Here is a 26,279-nt window from a genome sequence, read left to right as displayed (position 1 = left end):
TCCTCCCTCTGTCCTTCCATTTCTAGGGAACAGGAGGCAGTGACTCCGGGATGTGTTACTTCTTGTCAGAGACGGTTCGGGACCGGGGGCCGACAACCAGATCTTTTTCGGGTGAGTGCTGGGTAAGCGTAGAAGAGAAACCCATTTCTCCGAATGTCGGGGCAAGATGCCCACAGTTAAGTGAACGGGCTTGGAGAGCCTCGAGGATGTGTGAGGAGTGTGTGCACACGGTAGCATGGAAGGGAAATCGGGCGCGTGAATCACCGGCTGGAAGGGCACGGTGCCCGGGACCCAAAGCACCTGGGCTTTCCCGGATTGAGCTGAGCCAATATCCAGATTTCCGGGTCTTTAAAAAAAAAACAAACAAAATCGAGTGTGAAAGGGATTTGCTAAACTAAAGGCCCCCAAGGTTGATGAGGTTGATGAAGGGAGCTCCCGAAGGAGGGAGGGAAGTGGGAAAGGGGAGGGGCCTGGCCACGTGCTCCCTTTTTCCCTCCCCGCCTCACTCCACCCTCCCTTCCCTCAGGCCTGTGAGTTCCAGCCGTACTAGGATTGGCTTCGACTTAGAGCAGAGATTCGTCCCATTTTGTTTAGCAGTATGTTCTGAACAGACTAAAATAAAATAAGCCAAAGAAGCTCACGTCTTTTTTAACCAGGTAAAAAGAGCTGGTTTCGTCTGAATGCGGGGAACGGAAAAGCCGTCCCTGGACACGTGTGCTTCGACAGAACCGGCCGATCCGAAGCCCACGGGCCGTGCGGACGCTACAGCCCTGGCGGTGGGTTTTCTTACAGAGACACTAGGTTAACTGGCGCGGGGAGGACCGGGTAGCAGCCGAGGGGAGGGGGCAGCGTCCCCGACTTGCAGCGGTGTGAGAACTGCCTGCCCCTCCCTGCTGGGGCCTCACAGGGAAATCTTTGCGCGGTCTTCTTAGCTGGCAGGGGTGGGCCGTGGCTAACGAGGTGAAGCACAGAGTCAGGATTTCAGAAGCCTCCCGTGGGACTGCACCCTCCCCTGGGGCGGGTGGCCCCACTCCCCCTTTTCACCCTGCCCTCCCCGGTGCCCGGCATAGACAGTGTCGGGGCTGGATGCAGCCAGGGTGAGGGCTGGGGCTCTGCCTCGGGGCTCGTCCGCAGCCCAATACATGTGCAGTCCCAGCGTTTGGAGTCTAGGGTGGAGACGTCCCCATCCATGCCTCCCACCCCCCCGGAGGGTCAGCTTCTGGTGTGACAGCCCCCCCACCCCGCCCGTGCGCCACGGGGCTGGGGCTGCAGTCCCCCCCACCACCCCTGTAGAAGAAGGAAATACAACGGACTTCAAGACCAGGAAACAGAAGGTGCTTTTTATTTTAAAACCAAAAAAAAAAAAAGTGCTACAGTGACAGGACACTGCTGGGGCGGAGCGTGCAGCGTAAGTGGACTCTAGATGCCCGTGGCCCAAGCGTCCTCCCCCCGTGTCCTCCTGTCCCCCTCCTCCCGGGCCTCAGCACGCAGGGGTTGTCAGCAGCCTCATGGGCGTCTGAAGAGCGGCTTCCACGCCTCCCTCTCCCGTCCTCAAACCTGAAAGCCTCATCAGCTGTCTCCGCACGGAGACCAGGATCACTGGGCAGAAGTCTGGAAATCTGGGGAGCCCTCCCCCCGAACCAGAGCAACAGAACTGCCCCCGTGCTAAGATCTCCTTTCTGTACATTCAGTATATTTGGTCCTATAAACATCTATATACATACATCTGTCTACATATATATATATTATCTCTGTCGCTTTCTCCTTAGGTAAACCTTCCATTTGTACCATGTGCTACTTCCCAAGCCTCCGCCTACGACTCGTCCGCTAGTCCAAGGGAGACTCCGGCTTCGTGATTTCACCAGGTCCCTCAGCACCACCCTCTGTCTCCGTCACACCCTGAGTACCCTCCCTGTCGCTTGTTTTGCCCGTCTGGAATCTCCCGGTTAACATGGGTGCCCAGTGCTCTCCTGACATCCCAAGTCCATGGTTGCTGTGGTCAGGGGACCCACTGCTCACCAGACGTGGCTGCTTATAAAGCTTGTCCGACAGCCAGAGAAAGGATTTCAGCTCCGAGGAAGAGGGGGTGATACAAAGAGCCGGTTAGGGTGGGGGGGAAGCGTTGTCCTCCAGGGAGGCCCATGGCTGAGGAAGCCAGGTTGTGTTAAAAGGACAGTACGATTTAAAGTGCAGCTTAGAGCAAAGTCTGGGGTCTGGGAGGAGAATCAAAAAGGTTAAGGCAGAACATGTCCTTATTTTGTTATGCAAGAATCTGAGTCTGGGGGCCTAGAATAGACAGCGGGGCACTCGGGAGAGAGGATTTCCCTCAGGAGGGACACAGCCGTGCACAGAAGAAACTAGCACAGGATGGCTTGCTGATGGAGAAGGTACACGCGCACACGCACACGCACACACACTATCTTGGGCCCTTACACACAGAAAGAAACCAGGTAAGTCCAACGTTGAATAAAGTCGAGAGCCCAGAAACTGGCTCTTTGCCTTCTGTTCTCTGTATCAGATTTTCAAGTTTTTCTGGTTCTCGTTTTCTTGAGAGCGTTTCTCGGAGCGTTGGTGGGGTTTACGGTCAGGGAAGAACGAAGGGTCTTCAGTTTCAAAATGGAGTTGAGTTCAAGGAGAGCTGCGTAGAAGAGGGCCTGGTGCAGTCGCGTGAGCCGTGACCACAGGTCCAGCCTCAGAACCGTGCGTTTCTTCCGCAGCTCGGCACGCAGACGCGTGTCCACGGCCTGTGCGAGTGTTGGAGCTCGTAACGGTTGGCTGAGTCCACCTTAACAAACTGCCGCTGCATTCGCACGAGGACTCTATGCCAAGCCACCGCGGGGGCACGGGGGCAGTTCCTTGGCACCTAAATGAGACCAGGAGGCACTCTTGGGGTTTGGGGCTTTAGAGAACGTTCTGGTGCCCAAACGCCCTTCTTGGCCCCTCCCACAGTCCCCACCAGGGAACAAGGACTGGCCTGAGGTTGATCTAAAGCGTACCCTTTAACTTCTTCCTCTTCACGGCAGAGGGGAGTAGAGATGAGACCGGTGCCCACTTTGCCCAAGTCTCGGGAATGGCTCAGGGAGACCCCGATGGTTGGGTCAGGAAGTATAGTCTCCCTCCCTCCCAGCACTGCCTAGTGAAACAGCTGACACTTCAGAAGGGTGACAGGGAGAATGGTGTCCGCCAGCCAGAGTTCTGCCCCAGCCCAAACCCTAATAAAGCGCCCCCAATTCCCAGAGGCTCCACACAGCAGTCTGGAGGTCTGAGAATGTACTCATCCTGCATGGTAGGGTTAATGTCGCTTTCCTTGGGAATCTGTGCCCTGTAAGTACCTGGAACACCATTTCCAGACCTTTCCGTGGGGGTTGGGAACATACCGGCAAGGGCCATCCCATCCACGGGTCACAGGAGACAGATCCCCCCAGGGCTGTCTGGAGGATAGGGTCAGGGCTTTGGACTAGGGCTCTGCATTCGTCACTCCACACCGAAGGGTTCAGATTCCGGGATGGGCGCACGTCGACCTCTATTCTCTGAGAGAAGAGGCGGCTTTGTGAGAAAACTGAGTATCCTAAGACAGGGTCCACTGGAGAAGATAGAAAGAGGAAAACGGGGGTGACCAAGGTTCTAGTCAGAATGTGCCAGCAGAAATTACGCTGAGAGACCCTGACTCCTTTCAACAGGGGTTGGTAGAGAACCCAGGATCAATTAATTCCGGATTCCCGTATTTCTGAGGGCGCGGACTCCAAAACAACCATCAGAGTCTTGCCTTAGGGAACTAGCTGGGTGGGAAATTAGAGGCGGGTGGGGGCTCCGGCCCCAGGTCACCAAACTTCACGGTGGTGGTGGTGGTGGTGGCGGTGGGAGGTGGGGGGGGGGGGGAGTCTATCCATCCAACTGCGTGGTCCTCCTGATGTGGGTCTCCAAGCATGGCTGATGCGTTCTGAGCCACTTCAGCCTTAATCTTCCCTCTCCTTCCCCCATCCTGGTGTCGGGGAGTTGCGTGTCTTGGGGACGGGTGGGGTGGGCTGAAGGGGACGATGGAAGGAAAGCTCGGACTCCGGTTGGCCTCGCCTACCCACAGGCCGCCAGGTTAAAGCGGAGGGAGTGGAGAATGGGTGCTTCCGGGGGCTCTCCGGCTAGCCTGGGTATCAACAGCCCTCACCCGGGCTGCCGAAAGAGGAAAGACCAGAGAGACGGGGGCGGGTGGGGCCGCGGGCCATCAGACGTTGCTGATACGCACACTTAGGGCACTACCCTCCTTCTCCGCTTGCTCCCTTAAGGACTCCTCCAGCTTGAGCTTCTCGGGGTCTCCGTAGCGCACCGCGCTGTCGCGGAGGCCGCCGGGAGGGGCCACCTTCACAACCTGGTCAAAAAGGCTGAAGTCAGCTATGTATTTGCCGCTGGCTGACAGCGAGATGGCGGGCGTGAACTCGTAGCCCCAGAGGATCTCCTCCGGCAGGTAGGAGGTGCGCACCTGGCAGGTGGCGCTGGTGGATTCCACCGTCCCACTTAGGATCAGCACCAGCTCGAAGTCCCCCTCCCCGCTGCGAAGGGGGAGGTCTTTCAAGGGACTGGTCTCATCCACCACGTGGTAGAACGTGAGGGGCAGAATGAGGAAGGGGCTGTCCGAGGCCGTGTCCACTTGGAAAGTCACGTTGACCTGGTTGAGCCGGATGTTCTCGCCCTCTTTGGTCTGGTGGGTCTGGAGCAGTTTGCCCGTCACCTGGCAGCCGATGAGGAGGCTCTTCCGCATGTTGGCAACGCGGATCATGAGGCAGGGCTTCCCGTCGTGGGCGGCCACGACCGCGTGCTGGCTGAAACGGATGGTCTCGGCCCGCTTCTTGGGCCGCGCGATCTTCGCCAGGAAGGTGCCCGTGATGAAGATTTCCAGGATGGTGGTGAGCACCAGCTGGGCGATCAGCAGCACGATGGCCAGCGGGCACTCCTCGCTGATGTAGCGGAAGCCGTAGCCGATGGTGGTCTGGGACTCGAGGGAGAAGAGGAAGGCCCCCGTGAGCGTGTGCACCTGCACCACGCAGGGGGTGTGGTTGGCCGGGGGGCCCAGCTCCAGCAGGTCTCCGTGGGCCACGGCCACCAGGTACCACACCACGCCGAAGAGGAACCAGGTGCCCGCGAAGGTCGCGGAGAAGAGCAGGAGCTTGTAGCGCCACTGCATGTCGATGAAGGTCGTCCACAGGTCCTTGAGGTACAGGAAGCGCTTGTCGGCGATGTGCTCCATCCTGACGTTGCTGCGGCCGTCTTTTGTCAGGACCCTCCGCCGTCGGACCCCTGGGCCCACGAGGGGCCGGCTCTCCGTCTGAGTGGTCTGACTGTAGTACACCTTGGCCACCGACGTCATCTGGAGGGAGCGAGACGGCATAACGGGGGTTATTGCAGGAAGCCAGCCAACTCCTGGCCACCGCCCACGGCGAAGGAAGAAGTGACGTGCGTTTCGGGGTCACCGATCTTACCATTTAGCGCATATTTACTGAGCACTCGCTATTCGCCGGGCGCCGTGCAGGACGCTGGTAAGCCAACAATGCAAATGACCTCACCCTTGCTCTCCAAGAACTCCCGGCCTGGTGAGCCAGACACACATTCAGGGAGCAGATAATCGCAGGGAAGTCTGATCTTTGTGATTCTCTGTGACAAGCACAGGTCCTGGAAGGTGGGGCCAGAGGAAAGCGTTCTACTGGTCTCTCTTCCCCGCAAAACCAGTTCCGTCAAGATCTCTAATTCTGAAATAGGATCCCTCCCCACCCTCATGAATGGCAGGGCAAGAAAGACTATCCTGTTGAAATCCTTCCGGGCCACCCCCGCCCCTGAAAACACACAAACCCTTCATTTCCCTGCCTTTCCCCTAGCCCCAGGGCAGTACTCACTGGTGACAACCAGGGGACTCATCTGGCTCAGAAAACAGCGGAAACTGCCCAACCCGCTACCCTCTGAGATGTTTTCTAAGGACCTGGACCATTTCACTGCATATTATTATTACTACTTTATCATCGCCATCACCATCATCTATTTGCATCATCCGGGGGAATTCGGTCTGGGTCAGGTGGCGTTGGGAATAGCACGGGCAGGACCTGAGCAGAAAGAGCTGAGCGATGGGAAAGGAGGAGGGAACCACCACGCCGAGGCCTCCTGGCGGTGCAGAGGGAAATGCCAGGTCAGGGGCGGCAAAGTGGCCTTGACCGGGTGAGGTAGGAGAGTTGGTGTGGATTAGCGGTCATGTCCGCACAAGCTCAAATTCAGGATCGCTGTTTGTCCTGATGGAAGAAAGTGGGACAAGGCTCCGAAATAGGAGACAGCTCGCTTCACGCAAGGTGCCGGTAGCTCTGCCCAAGGAGTAGCTTGTACTTTTCCAGCAGAGATAGGATTTCAATCACTGAACCCTTGGACTCTGGATCTGATGACCAGACCTTCTGGGAAGGAGGAGGGTGATCTCTGGGGATTTGGGTCCTACTTGGAGAACAGAGAAGCTCATCTCCTTCTCCATTCCAAAAAATCTGGGCCATCGCATCATCATTCTTCACGCTGCTCCCTTACCCCATCTTCCCCACGGCCCGACATCTGGAAAACTAAATTATTTGGGCCCGTTTAAACCCCCCACCCAAATAGACCCTGAATTGGCGGTCACCAATGGATGAGAATCCCGGAATGTTCAGAGGCAGCCAGGAGCCTGCTTACCAGCGCTCGTCCACTTGGGACCTTTGTCCACTTCCCAATACCCTTATCTACTTTGGAGCAAGAGGGAAGCTTTATAATCCTGAGGTTTGGAGAATTACGATTTCGAGCCCAGGTACAGCCCCCTTCAGCACTCAATAGCAGCAGTAAAGACAAAGCACAGCCCCCCCCGCATCTCTACCATTTTAAAGCTCGCCCATTCGTGTGCCTTCTCGTTTGATCCTCAAACTGGAAAAGATGTGGAACCTTCCTGAGAGACTCTGAGGAACTATTAGCAGATGGAGGAAGCCCTGGAAAGCTGTGGATGAGTGAACATAATTTTTTTATTTTAGTTTCTTTTTTTTTATTTTTTTAATGTTTTTATTTATTTTTGAGAGAGAGAGACAGACAGAGACAGAGCACGAGTGAGGGAGGGGCAGAGAGAGAGAGGGAGGGAGACACAGAATCGGAAGCAGGCTCCAGGCTCTGGGCTGTCCGCTGATGCGGGACTTGAACTCTTGAACCGTGAGATCATGACCTGAGCCCAGGTCGGACGCTTAACGGACTGAGCCACCCAGGTGCCCCTAGGGCGGCGCAGAGAGGGCGAGAGAATCCCAAGCAGGCTCCTCACCGTCAGCAGAGAGCCTGATGCGGGGCTCGAACTCACAAACCGCGAGTTCGTGACCTGAGCCGAAACCAAGAGTCAGACGCTTAGCCGACTGAGCCACCCAGGCGCCCCTGTTTGCAACATTAATTTTATTCAGAACTATAGAACACGCGGCCACCAGTTACGAGGGTGACACAAAGCTGGGACAGATCGCAAATGCAAGGTCTGGGGCAGAATTAGGACCCAAAAGGAGCCGGAGGAATGGGCTAAGTCTAACAAAAAGGATAAATGTTGGGTTGCATATTTGGGCCCCAAAATTATCTGAGCAATTCCGGATCGCAAATACTTGGTTTGAAGGGCGATCACACGAACAGGGGTTTGGACCTGCTCTTGGAGCTCCGAGAGGAACCGCCAGCACCGATGAATCCACACCACAGAGGAAAAGATTCCAGATCCAGACGACAAGGCACAATGTAACAATCAGGACAGCCAAACGTGAAAGAGCTTCCCGGGAGGCAGACAGCGCTCCGTGCCTGGGGGTGTCCAAGGGCAGGATGGACTTGCACTTCGCGGAGAGTCCACAGAGGAGGTGCAGGCTCTCCCCTACCCTCACGGGGGACAGGATGCCTGCCCCTTCCGCGCCATCTCTACCCCGGACGTCCTAGGGCGACATTCGGGGACCCATCCTCAAAGTCCTAGCTTTGTGCTGAGGAAAGATTCCGCCTGACTTCAGGAACGGAAGCTCTTGGGGCCCAAGGGAAGCCTCGCTTATCCTCCCCAAACAGTAGCCTGTGATGACGTTATCCCATCGCAGTCCATAAAATATGGAATTTGGCCCTCACACTATGAAGTAAGTACAGAAGTCATTAGAAACAGGCTCAGGAGATTTGCCCCAAGTAGATTAATGGTAGGGTTGGAACCAGAACCCAGGGCTTTGGGATCCGGTCCAGACGCTTTTTTTTTTTTTTCCTTTTTATTTATTTATTTATTTATTTATTTATTTATTGTTGTTGTTTTTAAGTAGATTCCACACCCAGCGCGGGGCTCGAACTCCCAACCCCGAGATCAAGAGTCACGCGCCCCACCGACCGAGCCAGCCAGGCGCCCCCAGGACTTTTGCAACAACCGCTTCCGTGTACCCGGGTCCATTCTCACGGGTGCCGTGGTCTGGGGAAAGCGCCTCTGCGGGGCCCTGTGCAGGGAACACGGAGCCCGGCGTCGGGGCCGGGCGTTCACGGCACCGGACGGAGATTTTGGCCGCTGGCTGGAACTCTGTTGTGACAGCCGCCTCCAGCTGCGTGCCTGCGGTGCCAGCCTTTCTCTCCGCCTCGTCCGGCTGTCCCCCAGCTGCCACGCCACCTCCCACGGCCAGGCAGCTTTGTTCTCCGAGGGGGCGAGAGGCAGAAGCGGACAAACAATCCGCCACGCCCCCACCCCCAAGCTGGCCGGGCTCCTGGGAAGGGAGCAGCCCCAGCCCTGCCGGGCACACACACAGTCCTGCCTCCAGGGGGTGCTGTGTCCCCAACCCGGTCCCAGCCAGATCCCAGGGACACAGTCTGACGGTGAAACCAGCCCCCAAGTGGTGAACAGACGGAAGGGGACACCATCAACTTCTCCCGTCTCTAAGGAATGTACTAATGATTCTTTCTCTAAGACCAGGGCCAGCAGACCCACGGGGGTGTCCGGCCCGCTTCCCCCCAGCTCCAGACTCTCACGCTGCAGGTAACCTGGATTCGCCTGCGAGCTCGGGAGTCAGTTATTCTCCAGAATGGGTGGGTTTGTCAGAGCCCCTCTGGAGCACAGCTCTGCTCTGGAGCAAGGACACCCAGCTGTCGTGACCGTCGTGATTAAATCAATCCTACCGCTTTGGGGATCAAATGCAACCTCTGAGCCTAGCATTCAAGGCCCTGCATGGTTTAGTCTCTGCCTACTTGGCGGCATGATTCCTGCCGCTTGTCCACCCGCACCCCGGGCTCCAGCTCCACGGAGGGCCTCACCGCTTCACCCTTTCTGCCTTTGGACCTGCCGTGGCATCGCTGGCTCCGTGCCTGCCTGAGGACCTCCTGCCGATCTCTCAAACCTCGACTCGAGGGTGACTTGCCCCCTTTTTGAAGCCTTCCCTGACCATCCAAGAAATAATCGGTGCTCCCCATCCCCCAGGCCTCACCCCAGCGTGGGTCCGTGAAGCCTGGGCCTTGTACACGTTCCTACGTTAGACCATCTGAGCGCTCTGCCGTGGTTTGTCAGTTGTGAGGTCTTCATTTAAGGCCGTGGACCGTGACTCTCGCCTGTTTCCCCAGCAGCGGGTACAGTTTATTACCAAAGACTGAGGAAGGGGACGAAAGCTGATCCGGACCCAGAGAGGCCCGAGAGAGGGCTGCAGCCTTGGTTTAGCTCCCGGGAGACTGGCCGCCGAGCCTCCGGAGACCTCGAGGTGGAGCCGCGACACAGGGGGAGGGACCCAGGCTTACCCTGGCTCCACTAATGCTGCAGGGGGTTACAGACACGAGCTTCAGAGGCAGGAGAAAGCAAGTCCCAAGGCACCCGTCCATCTCTCCTCTAGGTCAGCGGGAGGATGGAGAGAGAGACAGCTTGGCCGTGGCCGTGGACACGGGAGTGGGCCACACCAGATGGAGAGAGAGCCTGAGCGTGGCCGTGGCCGTGGACACGGGAGTGGGCCACGCCAGATGCAGAGAGAGCCTGAGCTTGGCCGTGACCGTGGACACGGGAGTGGGCCACGCCAGATGCAGAGAGAGCCTGAGCCTGGCCGTGGCCGTGGACACGGGAGTGGGCCACGCCAGATGCAGAGAGAGCCTGAGCCTGGCCGTGGCCGTGGACACGGGAGTGGGCCACGCCAGATGCAGAGAGAGCCTGAGCCTGGCCGTGGCCGTGGACACGGGAGTGGGCCACGCCAGATGCAGAGAGAGCCTGAGCCTGGCCGTGGCCGTGGACACGGGAGTGGGCCACGCCAGATGGAGAGAGAGCCTGAGCCTGGCCGTGGACACGGGAGTGGGCCACACCAGATGCAGAGAGAGCCTGAGCCTGGCCGTGGCCGTGGACACGGGAGTGGGCCACGCCAGATGCAGAGAGAGCCTGAGCCTGGCCGTGGCCGTGGACACGGGAGTGGGCCACGCCAGATGGAGAGAGAGCCTGAGCTTGGCCGTGGCCGTGGACACGGGAGTGGGCCACGCCAGATGGAGAGAGAGCCTGAGCGTGGCCGTGGCCGTGGACACGGGAGTGGGCCACGCCAGATGGAGAGAGAGGCTGAGCTTGGCCGTGGCCGTGGACACGGGAGTGGGCCACGCCAGATGGAGAGAGAGGCTGAGCCTGGCCGTGGCCGTGGACATGGGAGTGGGCCACGCCAGATGGAGAGAGAGCCTGAGCTTGGCCGTGGCCGTGGACACGGGAGTGGGCCACGCCAGATGGAGAGAGAGGCTGAGCCTGGCCGTGGCCGTGGACACGGGAGTGGGCCACGCCAGATGGAGAGAGAGACTGAGCCTGGCCGTGGCGGTGGGCAGGGGAGTAAGCTACGCCAAGTTATGTGCCTGGAAAAGATGCGTCAACCCCCACCCGGGGCCGTGGCAGAAGGCACAGGGGAGAGCCGTGCACCTTCTAAAACCGGTCAGGTTGGAGAGGCAGGGAAGGGACCCTGGGCGAAGGCTCCATCTGTTTCCTGTGACGACTTGCCTGAAAGGAGCTTTGGGCCCTAACACCACCTGCGTTCATTCCCCGATGTGAACGAATCCTGGGTTCCCGAACAGCTGAGGACGCCATCATCCTGAGTTACCACACTCAGACTCTCGCCACGCCAACACGCGTCACCCAACTGCCAATTGCCAGTCGTGTCCCTTCCTCTCATCTCCCGGCCTGACGTCGGGTCCTCTCTGCCTTTCGGCCTCCCACTCACCTGTCCACTCCTTCTCTCCCCGAGTCCTTCCCACACTGCGACGCCCGCTGTCTCTCCCCGAAGCACACCTCCGATCACGAACCCGAGAGCATTTACCCAGGTTCAGTACCTATGGGGGATTAAGATCAGACTCCTTGTCTCGTGGCGGAGGAACCTGAGGCTGGGGGAGGTGACTGACTTGGAGTGTGCGGCTGGTCTCAGGCTCGGGTCCCCTGTCTCCCGAGCCCACCGGCTTTTCGTTATAGTGTCACCGTCTCAGTGCCGTCCCCAGCTCAGGAAATGTCCGTGTCTCTGCGTTATCGATCTAGGAGAGACCAGACTCAGCCGGGCATAGGTGGCCTTCCCTGATCTGTTTGCAAACCTCCTTTCCGGACTCATCTCCCACCTCTTTTCTCCTATGGCTTTGGGCAAACAGCTGGTCCCTGCCCTACGCACCCATGCGTTCGTGCTCTTCTCCCTTCCTCGCCTCCCCTCTGTCCTTGTCCCTATGTACCGAAATATCCTTCAGAGCCCAGGATAAATGAAGCCCCTGATCCCCACGGCTTCGATTAATACCTCCCTCCTCTGACCCTCCATATACACGCGCATATATATCACCGTCTGTACGTTTTATGAGACATCGATCTGGCATAGTGCCCATCTTCCGCTACAAATAAGCTTACTGAAGGAAGGATTCAGGCATACTACGTTTTCACTACCCTGACGTACGATTAGGACACATAGTAGGTGCTCCAGGAGTATTTCTGGAGTGCGCGAATGAGCAGAAGGGAGAGAACGGACCTCCCCTTCCCGCACGGTGGGAGCTCTCGTCCCGCACGGACGGACAGAACTTGGCTCGGGCCCAGAGCCTCTCCTCCGAGGCTCTCCATCCTCCCTCCCTCCTGGTCTGCTCTTGACTTTTCATATGTTTTCTCTCTCTCCTGAACACACGGAAACCCCAATAACTGGTCGCCAACACTAACAGATGTGCAAAGCAAGGAAAAGATGTCCTCGTGTGTAATGACGCGGCCGCCGCGGGAAGAAGTCGGCAGTTCCACGCATTTACGCGACAGACGCTTTCTTCAGCGTCTCCTGCGTGCCACATTCTAAGGACGACAGACCCCGGAGCCACAGAGATGAATTCGACGTAGGTTCTGGCCTTGAGGACCTGCCAAGCCCAAAGGGAGGCAGCCAATAAAGCAGGCAGGAGGTGGTAAGGGCCACAGACGAGGTATCCGTGAGGCACTGGGGGGATGTGCAAAGGGAAGGGTGACATTTGGCTCAAGGGAGCACTCCATAAGAATGTTAGTATCTCCTTTTAGGCCAGGAAACCAACTCAGTGACTACCAGCCAGGAGCTGGGTTTCCCCTCCACACCTGGCTGTCTCACTCAAGAAAGGCTTTTACACAGAAAGGTGGCATTGGGACCGGCGGGTCTGAAGGTTAGCTAGGATTTAGACACTTGGAGGCTGGGGGCTAGGGGGTCAGAGAGAAGGTGCTTCCGGGGAGGGGAGGAGAGAGAGGGGAAGGAAAGGGGAGGGCAAGGGAGGGGAGGGGAGGGGACGAAGCTGACATTCGGGGAGGCCAGGACACACAACTTACAAGCAACAGAGCCAAGCTTTTGGCTGGATTCCAAAGTCCTTCCTCCTATAGCTTCAGGCTAATACTAGTGAATTTGCCTCCACTGGGCAAGTTCCACACTCAGCCACCAGAGGAGGTGACGCTTCGACCTGCTGACAGGTTAGCAGGACAGCAGTGTCCCCAGCAGTGACACCCAGAGTGCATCTCATGATTGGCGGTGATGCTCTTTTACTGTGATCTCTGCGTCCCATGATCTGTTCTCTTAGGCTGGCGTGGCAGGTCCCTACTGTCCCCGTTTCCTCCTCGGACTCTGCTCCCAACTGCCTTCCCACCTCTTCCGCCTTCCTTGCTGCCCACTCGGCCCCTGGTACGTCGTGCCGGCTGATACTAACGTGCGTTTCCCCTTCCGTCCTTGTCACCTTCCTGTCGGTCTGCTCCCCCCCCCGCGCACATCTGTCTGGATCGTCCCTCAGCCTCCCGTGTCTCACCCTGGAGATGTGCTTTGTGAAGGTGGCGAGGTGCAGGCAGAGCTCAGAGCTGTGAATTCCCCATCACACTCTGCCCTCCGTCTACATCCTGAGGCCCAGGGGTCAGGAGAGGCAGTGTAAGCCCCCTACCCTCCTGTTCTCCCCGCTTCCTCCCTCCAGGAAAGAGCCTCTTGATCTAGGGGCTGGAAATGGGATCAGAAAGGGGGGCAGTTTCCTCCGGGACCCGCTCTTGCTGTGAATCAGTCCAGTCGCTTTAGGCTCAAAGGTGTCCCTGAAGCCACCACTAGGGGGCGTGGGCATCATGAGTGTCTGGCTGGAAACCGGCCTTTGGGGTACCCGCGGGATCCGTGCCAGCACCTGCCCACCTCGCTCAAGTGCCGTGTGTTGGGCAAGCCCTGTACACAAACTGAGGGGTTCGGGGCACCATCGGCCTCAGAACCCGAGGCCAGGCTCACCCGGGACAGCGAGCGAGGCGTGTGTCTGAGCACAACATCCTGGAGGTGGGAGGAGGCAAAAAACAAGGGTGTTTTAAGACCCTGCCAGGAGCTAAGAGGCAATGTTACCGCGTGCAGAGTGGGCTGGACGGGGAAGCAAGAAACTTAGGGGCCAGCCTCACCTCTGCCACTGACAGCGGTGACCTTGGGCAGTGTCCGAGCCCATCAAACCATCGTTTCCTTAATCAGGGACTAAGGGCGTTTGTTGCATCGGCCCCCCACTTCTCAGACTAGTGGGCCAGGAGGTCCTCGAGGCCACAGGCTTAAATGCATCTTTCCTGTGGTTTCAATTTTGCTCAAAGACTTTGAGGGGAAATCTTATTTTCATCCTAAACCAACAACAGACAGAGAGTGGAATGAAAATTTTACCTAATTGAAAAGACAAAACAGATTTCAAGGACATCCGACACGTGACAGGAGAGGGCTCATGTCTGTATCTTCTCAGGGAACATTCCCTCCCTTCTGCCTTTCAGGACCAGCCGGTGGGGCCGTCTCCGGGGCGCTGTGTCTGAGGATTATCAAGGTCCCTCCTGGCTTTAAGACCCCGCGTCCGGCCCGAGCCCTCCCCCACATCGGGAGAGAGAGAGAGGAAACAGCCACTCAGCCTCCTGTCCCCAAATATATTATCTCTTCTTTGGACACTGACTCCAAGTTGAATAGCGACCCTGGAGGCTTCCAAGGAGATGGCTGGGCAGCTTTGGGCCCTGAAAAGAAGCAGTTCTGGGCTTCCGAGTGCTCTTAACGCAGAGAGGGGGAGAGGGGAAGAGGGACGGGTACGAGAGGGAGGCCAGTAAAAAAAGGGCCGGGTTACATAAGCCCTCAAGGCTGCAAGAAAAATGGAGTTGGTTTGGGTTCTTTTCAGACGGGATGGCTTTATTCATTAATCTCCCTCCTGTCCTGCCCCAAAGAAAATAAACAAATAGAAAGGAAGCCAGATGCTCCCTGGAGGTGGAGGTGGGGACAGGAGGGCAGCGAGCGAGTCCGGGGGCCTGCCTTTCCAGCTGAGCCACTATTCCCTCTGCCCGCCACCCTCGGCCTCCGTCCCCTTCCCTCCCATCCTCTGGCCTCGGCCTGACACCAAGGCCCTGGCCCAGGGAAGAATAGGCTTTTCTTCCCTTGTGTCAACGTTTGGAAAGTTCTCCTAGTCTGATCAAAAGAGAGGATAAAAGCCGTCAAAGCATTTCCTGGGAGCCTGTGACCCCTGTCTGGCCCTGCTGACCCCTCTGTGTGTTTTCCAGTCAAGAGAGGGAGGGACACAGATGGGGCCATGTCAGATGTTCTCCTCCGTCCAGGCACCACCCCTGCCTGTCAGCGTGGGCTGATCGGGGAGCACTGCCCCTTCCTCTGCCCCCATCCCCCCCGGCAGTGTCTCTTGCCCCCTGCAAGCAGGGAACCATGTTCCTGCTGAGAACTGCCCAGAGGGTGGCATCTCGGGGACCCCCTCTTTCCCCAGCTGGATGGAGGATGACTTCCGGTCATGTGCGGCAAATGGGCACCGCCTCCTTGACGCCCCTGCCTCCCCACCCTTCACCCCTACCCCGAGCACACCTCCCTCCCCGACTCATCACGCGGGCCAGTGTCGGCTCCTACCCAGCATCTGGGGCAGCGAGGCCGCACATCCCGGTCCTGTGCGGGGAACTTGGCCCCGGGCAGGGTTCAGCTGAGGACGAAGGGTGTGCCACTGCCCCCTCGGTCCCAGCCCCGGCAATCCCAAGAGCCTCCCGGCCTGGCCCCGCTTGGGTCCTCACCTCAGAGCAACGACTGCCCCCAGATGCCAACCCACCCCTCCTCACCTCGACGGGGGAGACCTCGGAGGGTCTGGGCGGGCTGGAGAAGCAGGGCGAGGACCGAGAGGTCTGCGGGGCTCCTGAGAGTCTCCACGGGGGAATCTATACCCAGCTGATGCCCCAAGATGCTGGCTGAGGGCATCATCCTCGCGGAGAGGTTGGTTACGAGTGGGAGAGTTCGCCCCCAGCTGCGCCGAGGGGCCGTCCAGAGCGCAGACAGGTGCGGGGGAGTGGAGGAGACCAGGCTGTCACCAGACGTGCCCCTCAGCCCCGCGCGGGAGATTACCTCCCCGCCACCAGGGGGCAGGGCTCCCCCGCTCTGCGTGCTCCCTGCCTGCTCCCCCCACCCCCCACCCCCACCCCATCCAACCTCTCCGGCCCCCTCCCCGGCCCTCTCCTTTCACCGTTAGGTTGAACCATAAGAAATTGCCAATCAAAACAAAAAACCAGGTCCCGTGTCAGCAATACCAAATGGTTCGATCTGTTGATACTTAATAACAACAAAGGTAAAAGCATCCGCCACCACAGAGCACGTTAGAGGCAAGCGCCCTCGGTCGCAAGCTGGCGGTGGTTAGTGCTGCAGGAGCTCTCTCCAAGGTCACAGCTGACCTTCCCATGGCCACAGCCAAGGGCGTTTCCGGGGCCTCAACGCCAGCAGTCTGCAGCACCTGGCCCCGGGGCCGGTGGTCCCTTCTTGGCACTCTGTCCTCTGACCCTTCTTGCGATGTGGTGGGGACTCCCTGCCCCCGCCCCCTGGTTTGGGAGACGTCGGTCCCCTCTTAAATGGCCCTGCTCCCTCCAGGCTTCGAGATTTGGGGCAAATGGGTTAAAGTCTCTGCGTTTCCCTTCCCTTCACCTGCACGGAGGCTGGCGCAGGGCCTGCCCGTGGAGGTGGGGGCCTCCAGGAGAGCTCGGTGCAGGGTCCCCAGGTCGCGGAGCCCTCTCTCCCTCCCCGCCTGTCCTCCAGGCTCTCTGCCACCCGTGCCTGGCTGTTTCCTCTGCACCCAGCCCTTTGGCCGTGGCCTCTCCTCTGCCCCTGACTGTGGGCCCCACCCTTGGTGTTCATCTCCCGCCACTCTGTGGCCCTTCCTCAGCTGCCCAGCCCTCCCTCCTCACCCCTCCTCACCTCTGCCCTCTATCTGGAGCATTCCAGCGTCAGCGTGCTCGACGCCTGTCCTCTCTCCTCCAGGGGGTGGAGGGAGTCCCCTCGGGCTGTCCCCTCTTCACAGAACTGCCATCCATTCAGAACCTTCGAGTCACCCTGGGCTCCCCTCCAGCCCCACATCCGGGTGGGCGTCTCTCCGTCTCCCCTGAGGCGGCCTTAGTTCAGCCTTGGATTCTCCCTCACCTCCGCCAGGCGCTGCAGTGATCTGGCCTCCCTGCCTCCGGCCTCACCTTCCTCCCCTGCTCCCCTCAGCTGCCCCAGGCCCTTCAACTACACGGATGCCTCCCATCCCATCGTTCCGCCGGAAATCTGATGGGCTCCACGGCTTTGGCAGCTTCCTGACATACCCTCCCCACCCCCCATCCCATTCTACTCTGATGGCCACAGCCTCTTCTTCCAGCACTTGTCCCTAAGCACCCCCTCTTCTGGCCGTAGAGCGACCGTTCACTCTTGACCATGGCCTTCAGTCGGCCTGCTTGTGCCCGCGAGGGGCTCCTGCGCTTCCCCAGCCTCGGAGCCGTCGGCAGACGCCCGCTGTCTCCCTGCCACATCTTCCGTGTAGCACGTCCGGCTCCGGCTCCTTCTCCAGAGACCGCCAGCCCCCGGAAGGTGGCGACCAGCCGTAGTTATCTCATAAGCGGCCCGTCTCTGCGTTTAACCCAATTGTTTAACATAGAGGAAGGACTTAGACTGGAAACCCCCAGTCTGACCCCGGGGGGGGGGGGAAGGGGATGTCAACCACACAGCCTGGGGGCCATCGCACACCCCACCCCACCCCCACCCCTAGCAGATATCACCCGTTCAGACCTTTGCTCGCTGAGCCTCGGAATCTTCCTCAACATGGTGGCCCAGAGAACCATTTCAGTCAAGCGGAGTTAGCCTCGCAAGCAAAGCCTATTAGTTTTCCTGGCCTGTCTGGGTCACAGCCAAAGTCCTTACCTATTCTTTCCCACTATTTGCCATCCTGGTCTGGGTCCTTTTCTAGCTATGGGAACTCCAGTCAATCTCTTAATCTCTGCGGGGCTCAGTTTCCTCACCTAAGGAGGCAATAAAACCTTCCATTGTATGGTCAGGATCACATGAGATGAAGTACGTGAAATCTGTAAGGCCCTTATGCAAATATGAAGATATTATTATTATTATCCTACTTTGCAGATGAAGGAAAGTGTCTACAGAATTAGAGGAAGCGGGGCTCAGAGAGACAAAGTGTCTCGCTGACATTTGTTCAATGGCTCAGCCCGAACGTCTGTCTCCGAGCCCCGTGGCCCTTCACCCGCCCCGCCTCTCCATATGCCAGGGGGTTGATGATGCTCCTTTTTCAGGGGAACAGTGACTCGTGGGGTAAGATTGACTGTGGCCCCAGAATCGAAAGAGGCTTCCAATGCGCTATTCTCCATCCCACCTCCTGATCATTCCCAAGATGAGGCTCCCTGCAAAACCCTTTCAACCTGCCAAGAGGTAGGGAACGTGTGGGATGCAGAAGGGCCACATTCCTCAATGACTCCCTTCGACCCTGTGCCCTCTTGCTTGGTCCCCGCCTTGGTGGCTCCAGGCAGCTGGCAAGCTTCTCAAAGCCCGGGATGGCCAGGCCCCAGGAGATAAGGGCTCTGGTGGGAAGGCCGGCGAGCCACCGAGAGCTGTCACCAGATCCGCCGGCAGGGTCTGAGAAACTAGACAGGAGCCAAGCTGATGGGACCTTAGGGTCCCAGGGACCAGGGGCTCCCTGCCTGAGTTAGGATGGGGGCCTGAAAGCGTCCACGCACTTTCTTGTCTGTGGCCTTAGAAGTTGCTGGGCCCGGGGTGCTAGAAGGTCCGAGAGCGTAGGGGAAGGGGAGCCAGAAGAGATGCTCCCCGGTGTGGAAGTACATCAGAAGCAGCTCCTATGGGGTCATTGTACCTGCCCCCCTCCTTCCAGGAAGGAAGCAGTCCCTCTTCCCCAACAGGGGACTGTTTTCAGAACTGATTCTTGAACTGTATTTTGCTCATCTTTGTGTGCTCTGCAGTGCCCAGAATAGAGCTGGGCTATTTCTTACAAGAGCCCATCGGATTGCACCTCCACGTGACTCTTTCTTCCCTCCGGCCCCTTTCCCGTGTGTGACATCCTTCAGCCCCAGGAGATCCCGCCTCCCAACTTCCCTTAGGAGCAGGTGGGGACACTGACCCGGTCTCCCCATCAGCCTCTAAGCCTTTATTCGGGGTGAAAAGCTGGGTTTTCCATAGCTTCCCTCAGCCCACCTCCGTCACACCCTCCGGACTCTCTCTAGTGGGGGTCCAGATGGGGAAACTGAGGCCAACAGCAGGTGCACAGTGCTCGGCAGGACAGCTTCCACGCCAGACGTGCAGAGTCTCCTGTGGGAGGTAGACCCTCTGCACGGTCTAGGGTCGGACCACTCTGGACTTGAGCTTCTCCCTGGACCGACCACGTGCTCCTGGTGAGCCCAGTGCCGCCCGTGCCCGAGTACCGAGTGCCAGAGGGCTCAGCGTTGGAAGAATGGGAGGAGAAGCCCGAGAAAGAGGATGGTGAGGAGGGGGAGAGGGAGCAGACGACCCGCCTCGAAAGCCCCAGAATTACAGTTGGGACGGAGTCGGGGATAACCGGTCTCTGCCGGCCTCCCCAGCATCAGCGTCCTCTGTCTTCTCTCTGCCCTCACGGTGTCCCCTGTGCAGTCACGCCAAGCCTCTCCCAGGCCTTGGACAGGCCATGGCTTCCTCTTACCAACAGCTCTCGGCAAACACTGGGGCCTCGTCTGGGAAACCCTCTGCCCCTTCCTGCTGGGCCTGGTCAATCCCTACCCTCCTCCCAGGCCTCAGCTGAGAGGCCACGGTCTCCGGGAAGCCTCTGCAGACGCCCACACCCCCCGCGTGGGTTGCCGGGAACGTCACTGCCCGCCTGTCAATGGTGTGCAAACCAGACCCACGAGGTTACCGACTGGCCCAGGTGACCACAGGCCAAAGTGTGTTTGCAGCCGAGTCCACGCTTTCCACCTTGCCACCTTAGGGTCACGGAATGCGCATGCTGGGAGGCCCCCGGGTCATCCAGGTGGATTCCCCGGGTTTCCTGAAGAGGAAGCAAGGCCTAGGAAAAACAAGCGACTTCCCTACGACCTCATAGCTGGCCAGCAGCGCATGTGATTTCTGATCAGAATCAGAGCAAGAACCGCTGACTTCTTCCTCCTCCCAACCTCTCTTCCCGTGAGATTCTTCACTGACCTGGAGTCTCAAAGGGCCAGATGCCAACCTGGGACCATGACCCACTGAGCTCGTCCCCTGTCCACCCACAGCCACGGCCCAGGGCGCACCCCCCCCCATCCTCAGGCCTCCAGAATCCCCTCGGCCTTGCAGCCGCCAGCCCAGAACTAGGCCAACAAGGAGAGAGCTAAAAGGAACATTGAAAATGCGGGCCTGCAGGGAGGGGACGGATTCAGGGGTGCTCTCTGCTGGGGGCTAAGAAATGGTCAAGGGACTTCTTTGAGAGACCTGGGAATCCCACAGTGCACCGGGGCCCTGCGTGTCATGGGAACTACCTCCCAGGCCAACCAGTCCAATGGACTGGTTCAATGGAGACCAAAGGTGGTCCCCTCTGTCATCGGGGACAGTGAGCTGAGCACTTTTTTCCATCCTTCCCCTTTGCCTCGTAATACCTTGTACCCGGGAAATGCCTCCTGTTCCGTCTAGATGCACTGACTGCTATCGAAACAATTTTTTTTTAAGTTTTATTTATTTATCTTGAGAGAGAGCGCGAGTCGGGGAGGGACAGAGAGAAACGGAGAAAGAATCCCCAGCAGGCTCCACACCATCAGCGCCAAGCCCGACGCGGGGCTCGAACTCAAACCGTGAGATCATGACCTGAGCCGAAATCAAGAGTCAGATGCTTAACCGACGGAGCCAGCCCGGCGCCCCGAAGCAATTTAATCTTACCTTCACCCCTGGTGGAGATGGGGACCCGAGGCACCCCGTTCTTATGATGCATATTCAGGGACTGAGCCACCTTCCCAGCCAGGGGTCCATTCCCTTTCGACCCTGGGGCTCCTGGTTCTATGTGCAGAGCCACCCCTGACCCTCACACGGGGGGCCTAAGGGGGCCCCGCCGTCACCCAAGAGGGAGTCTGTCTACCCACCCCCCCTCATTCTACTTATTTCTTACCCACCTTCCCTACTCGAAGACAAGAATGAGGCAGGAGCGGCATGAAGGCACTGACGAGACACTTGTAGATTCTAGATGAGTCTAGAACTAGATTCAGAGGTGGCTGCCCTCCATCCTCCCTCTCACAGGGACTGTCGGCCTGAGTGCAGCCGGGGCGCCGATGGCACCCTCCTTCTCCACCAGGGGACGCGTGAAGGGAAATCTGGAGGCAGAAGAACCACACCAGGGAGTAAGGGCGGGGGGGGGTGCTCCTACATCAAGAAGACGGATGGATGACACAGCTTAAGCAGAACCCGGCAGCCAGAGGGGGGACATTGGAGGGGGGGGGGTTAAACAGCCAAAGGGTCCTGTCAATTCTGACATAAGGGAAACATCGTGGAGATCAACGTCCCACGACCCTCGCAGGCGAGGGACCCAACATCTGGAGCCGTCCATCTAAGGAAGTTGCTGCAGGTGCTGTGACCCCATCTGCCGCCCCAGGTCTTGGGGTCCTACTGGGCCCTTTGTCCCTTCCCTTTTTAGACTGCTTGCTCCCGGCTTCCGAAGGATGCCCCAGACCAGAATAGCAGGGGAGGGAGGCATAGACATCCCGGACGGATCCTTGAACAAACGGAGGGTGTTAGCACGGAAGGTCAGAGCCAGGCATCTGAAGGACTTCTAAACACAGATCCCAAACCCTAAAGCCTAGCTAAGGAACCGGCGGGGTTTCTCCCTCCAGCCATCCAGAATCAATGGCAGGAGTGGGGCCGACGTGAGGGCAGGAAATGAACAGAGGTAGGGTCACCCTGCCCTGGGACAGTGGAAGGGTCAAGGTGACTTTCTGAGGTCCTTTCTAGACCCAGAATCCTCTTTAAGGTCCCTGTACCTGCTGTTCTCCCCACCCCACCCCCAGCACTCCCCCAACCCCACCCCAGGGAAGGTGGGGACTGACAGTGACCAGTCCCAGCCTAGCCACCTGGACACGTGGCGTCACTTCCCAGAGCCCTAGTGGGAGACGGGAAATGAGCACTGCCCCGTCGACCTCTCGGGCCACGAGGGGCTGTGACACGGGGCGCATTGGGCAAAAGCAAGGGACAGTCACACTGGACCTGCGCCGGGCGGGCCGGGTTTGCTCGTGGCGCACAGCTCCCCTCTGTGCGCTCGGCTGGGCGGTGGGGCGGGGTTCCTGGCCCCCGAAACCCCCGAGGTGGGGCGAGGTGGGAGCTGCACTCAGTTCAGCAGAGGAGGCCGTGTCCGTGGTTAACGTATAAGCGGTCAGGTCTGGGGCGGCGGGACATTACCCGCCCCAGGGCTACATTCTTGAGGTCACAACAAGTGCAAACTTGTTATAACCTGTGTTGGAGCAGCAGGGGGCAGAGAGGGCAAGGGGGGGGTGGCGCTGAGCCGCCAGCGGCTGGCAGAGGGGTGCAAAGGGGATGAGGGGTGGGGCGCGGCCGTGCAGGTGCATACGCACGTGGGTGGCGAGAGGACCGAGGTCTGGGCACATCCGCTCCAGCGTGCGTGTGGGATCCGTGTGTGGGGCTGCATAGATGAGTGTGTGCCTGTGTGTCTCTGCATATATGAGCCCAGTGGAGGAGGAGCGGAGGCGGGCAGCCACGGGCCCGGCCCGGGCATGTGGAACGGAGGAGTGGGCGCTGGGGACACCCCTTCCCCTTCTCTGGCCTCCCAGAGCCTGCAACCCAGCTCCATCCACAGACTGCACCCTCCCCCCCCAACCCCCTCCCCATGAGCTGGGGGCCTCTCCCCACCAGTGCCCAGCTCCCCAGCCTGCCCCGGGGGTGGGGGGGAGGGTCGCCTCCTGCCCATCCCCCCTGGCCCTGGGCCCACTCCCCCGCGCTCTCTTGGCCCTCCGGACACTGGGGCGGGTGGGGGTGGTGGTGGGGGGAGGCTCTGAAAGCAGGTGACTGTTTGGGGGAACTCAGGGACAGAGCCCCCATTGTGCCCGCCCCGGAGCCGCCTCAATGGAGCTCTCTGGCACAAAGGGGCTTTGACAATGGGCAGGCCATTAGTATGCAGGGCCAGCCCCTCGGCCCTCTCCCTGTCCCACAGCCCAGAGGAGGGAGCTGGGGGGCTGCTGGCCCTGCCTGTGGAGGCAGGGGGTGGGGCAGGGCCGAGACTGGAGAGATCTTAGTCCCTGGGGGCTCCCCTAGGGAGACAACAGAGGGAGCCTCGCCTAGGGCCCCCAAACCAGCCACTGGCCACAAAGGCCTTTGCAAGTGGAAAAAGCCAAGGGACCGGTCACGATGGGGGAGGGGAGCACTCTGGGGGCCAGGCCGAGCCGCCCGGAAAGAAGCAGGTGGGCAGTCTGAGCCCACCCACTTTTTGCCTCAGTTTCCCCCATCTATTACCATCTCTTGCCCTCTATTCCAGGGAGTGGTGTGGGCAGGAGACACGGAGAAAGGTCTCAAACTTAAGCCTGAGGGTCTCCGGAGTTGTCGGGCTGGGGGGCTGCGGGTCGGATCGGGACCGCCACCGGATGCAAAATCGGTGTGTGCGGGGGGTGGGGGTGAGGCAGCCGGGGTGTCTGGGCTTCTGAGGAAGGCGGCACCTGCAGCCCCAGCTCCGGCTCCGGGGAGCGTGGCCGAAGAGCCAGAGGGCCAGGGCCAGCGGTGCTGCAGGGTGTGTGTGGCTGCCTCGGGCCCCCCCCACGCTGTGGGCAAGAGGTCCTCCTGCCCAGGGGGGCCCCGCACCCTCCTCCACCCACCCCCGCCACGGGCACCCTCCGTGGCCTGGGCGCCAGCTGCGGCCCCACTCCCCACCCCCGCCCTGGGAGGGAGCGGCCAGTGCGGGGGGCTGAGAGCAGGCCCAGACCTGGGAAGGGGGCGGCGAGCAGGGAAGGGGCGCCACTTGAGTAGCAATGTTTGCCCAATCAAGACTTCCTCTGTCCTGGGCCAGAAACCCCCAGGAGAGAGGGCTGAGGTCACTTTAGAGGACTGCCCCCCGGCAAGACAGAGAAAGCTTCTGGGCTTGGGCACTTCTCTTTTCAGTTGTGCTGAGGGCAGGAGGCCCTGCCTGTTATCTGCCCTCGGGGCTTCCTGCTGCACAGCCCTGGGCCCTGGACGGCTCACCTGCTGCTGCTACTGGGGGAAAGGGAAGGTCTGCTCCCTCCTCCCAGTCAGGACTTCGGTTCTGCTGCAAGCCCTCCCTGCCCCCAAAGGGTCCCCAGTGGGGGAGGAGGGGAGGGCTGGGAGTTAGAACTCCTAGATTCAGGGCCAGCAACCCTGTGAACCCTCCCAGTCGCTCTCCGTCCCCTGGGCTGGGAAGCCCCCTCAGCCACAGGGGAAGGATCACCTGTGCCCCTCCCTCCCTGCCTTCCGGGCCCTGGGAATTCTTCAGAGGCAAGGCTCTTGAACATCGAAAGAACTCACACTACGCTAAGCCCTCTTCTAGAATTCTATCATGTAATTTTCAACAACTTGAAAAAATAGGCACTTTCTTCAAGCCCCATTTTACAGATGAGAAAACTGAAGCACAGAGATGTTGATGATCTGCCCAAGGTCACACAGCTAGGGAGGGGTAGAACGGAGCCCCACCTGCTTAACTACGGCCCCCAGACCGCCTGCCCAGTGAGAACACTCAGAGGGGTGTGGGCAGCCGAGATCAGCCAGGATACTCGGCTTGGCGGGGGAGGAGGTGCGGGGGTTGAAACGGTTTTCTGAGAGTCCTCTGGACTAGTGATTCTCAAAGCGTGGTCCAGGGACCCTGGGGGTTCCTGACACCCTTTCAGAGGCTCTGTGAGGTCAAAACTGTCTTCCCAACAATGCCGCTATATTATTTGCTTTCTTCGCCTTCATTCTCTCATGAGTGTTCAGTGGAGTTTTCCAGAAGCTATGTGACACATGATATGGCAAGAGATTGAACGCAGAAGCAGATATGAGAAATTGTCTGTCTTCTGTTAAGCCACACATTACAAAGACTCGTGAAAGTGTGGGACATCACTACTCTTCTTGCTAAACATTTTGTTGCTTTGTTTTTAAAATATAGCGATTTTGGGGGTGCCTGGTGGCTCAGTCGGTTGGGCATCCGACTTCAGCTCAGGTCACGATCTCGCGGTTTGTGAGTTCAAGCCCCATGTCGGGCTCTGTGCTGACAGCTCAGAGCCTGGAGCCTGTTTCAGATTCTGTGTCTCCCTCTCTCTCTGCCCTTCCCCCCCCCCTCTCAAAAATGAATAAACATTTCAAAAAATAATAAGAAAAATAAAATATAATACAGCCACTTTTCATTAAAAAGATATCATACACGTTGACATGCAATGGGTTTGTGGTTGTTTTTAAATGAATTAATAAGCAGTTTAAGTCTCCTCCGTTTTCATTTCTGACATATCAATAAATATAACCCACATACACAAAAGGTCTTTGAAGTCTTGAATCATGCTTAAGAGTGTAAAGTCCTGAGATCAAAAGACTTGCGAACACCACCCTAGACTCAGACATACTCGCTCTCTCCTCCTGCCAGTTGCCCATGTCTTGTCCCCGGGAGGGTCGGTGGGGAGGTTTAGATGTGGGGAGAAGGCCTGTGCCCAGGTCTCCTGTTTGGGACTAGGGGCGAGGGAACAGCTAGGGGACAGTCCCAGGGAGAACGTAAGGGTAACTGGTCAGGCCTGTGCCCCACCTGGGAGGTGTCCCCACAGATCTCCCAGCTCTCGAGCCCAGGGGGAGGCTCAGAACAACTGGGATGCCCCAGACTGGGCTCTGACCTGTGCCTCTTCCGCCCCGGACGCCTGCCCACAAGCCCAGCGAGCAGGAGCGGACCTCCCTGGCCAGGAGAGAAAGGCTCAGCGGATCCCCGCAGGAGTTTTTGGGTTTGGGCCAACATGCTTAAAGAGCTGGAAACTGGGGGTCTTGGGGTCTGCTGCTCGCAATCTTAGGGTGATGCCATCTCCACAGGATGGGGCTGTTGGGGGGAGAGGGGCTTCTCTTGAAGTTCCCCAGGGAGTTCAATCATAGGGTCTAACATATACACACCCCACTCCCAGACATTCATAAGCCTCCAAAGTCGGGATTCTCCCCTGCAGAATTAGCCACCAGAAAGGTTTCCTACCTAGAGTCAAGCTGGTCAGAGGGCACTCTGTTCCTAGGAGCTGAGGGGTCCCCGGAAGGGAAGAGAGGCCTTTGCTTCGGGGGATCCAAACTCTGCAGGGTCACGTCCCCATCCCAGAGGAGCCCCCGTGCAAGGAAGGAGACAGGATGTCCCCTCCAGCACTACCATTCGATTGCGTTGGACATCCGGGCAAAGTCACAGACACAGGGGACAAAGGACAAGCGGACTGCTGAGGAGAAAGGGGTACAAGATGGCAGAGCCCATGGGGAGACGCGGGTGGCGCTGGGCAGGAGGGATCAGCCTTGGAATGGGAACGGCCCCGCGAGGGCCCAGAGGGAGAGAAGAGAAGGCGTTCAGGGATGCCCGGTGGACACGTCCCCCACCCCTCTCAAGAGGGCAGTCCCAAGAGATGGGGTGCTGGA

General features: G+C 58.8%; 1 protein-coding gene across 6 annotated transcripts in view; it reads right to left on the bottom strand.

The window, feature by feature from the left end:
* Positions 1-1,313: 1,313 nt before the first annotated feature.
* The window catches only part of KCNJ10 (potassium inwardly rectifying channel subfamily J member 10), a 29,263-nt gene continuing 4,297 nt past the window's right edge, over positions 1,314-26,279 (bottom strand). Inside the window, exons 1-3 of one of the 6 annotated variants that reach the window (XM_019822326.3) lie at positions 22,271-22,484; positions 20,822-21,019; positions 1,314-5,359 (exon numbers count right to left, since the gene is read on the bottom strand). In XM_019822326.3, the coding sequence (XP_019677885.1) occupies positions 4,220-5,359; positions 20,822-21,019; positions 22,271-22,303 (1,371 nt within the window). In that variant the 5' untranslated portion in view covers positions 22,304-22,484 and the 3' untranslated portion in view covers positions 1,314-4,219. Of the gene's footprint in view, positions 5,360-5,471; positions 5,662-14,090; positions 14,196-15,514; positions 15,632-20,821; positions 21,020-22,270; positions 22,485-26,279 lie in introns of those variants that run through there. The other 5 variants (XM_019822328.3, XM_019822329.3, XM_045048455.1 and 2 more) reach the window with 5 other exon arrangements.

Source organism: Felis catus, chromosome F1, assembly GCF_018350175.1.
Source record: "Felis catus isolate Fca126 chromosome F1, F.catus_Fca126_mat1.0, whole genome shotgun sequence".
Lineage (NCBI taxonomy): Eukaryota > Metazoa > Chordata > Mammalia > Carnivora > Felidae > Felis > Felis catus.
Note: the sequence above shows the minus strand (reverse complement) of the source record. Positions and strands in the feature narration are given on the sequence as shown.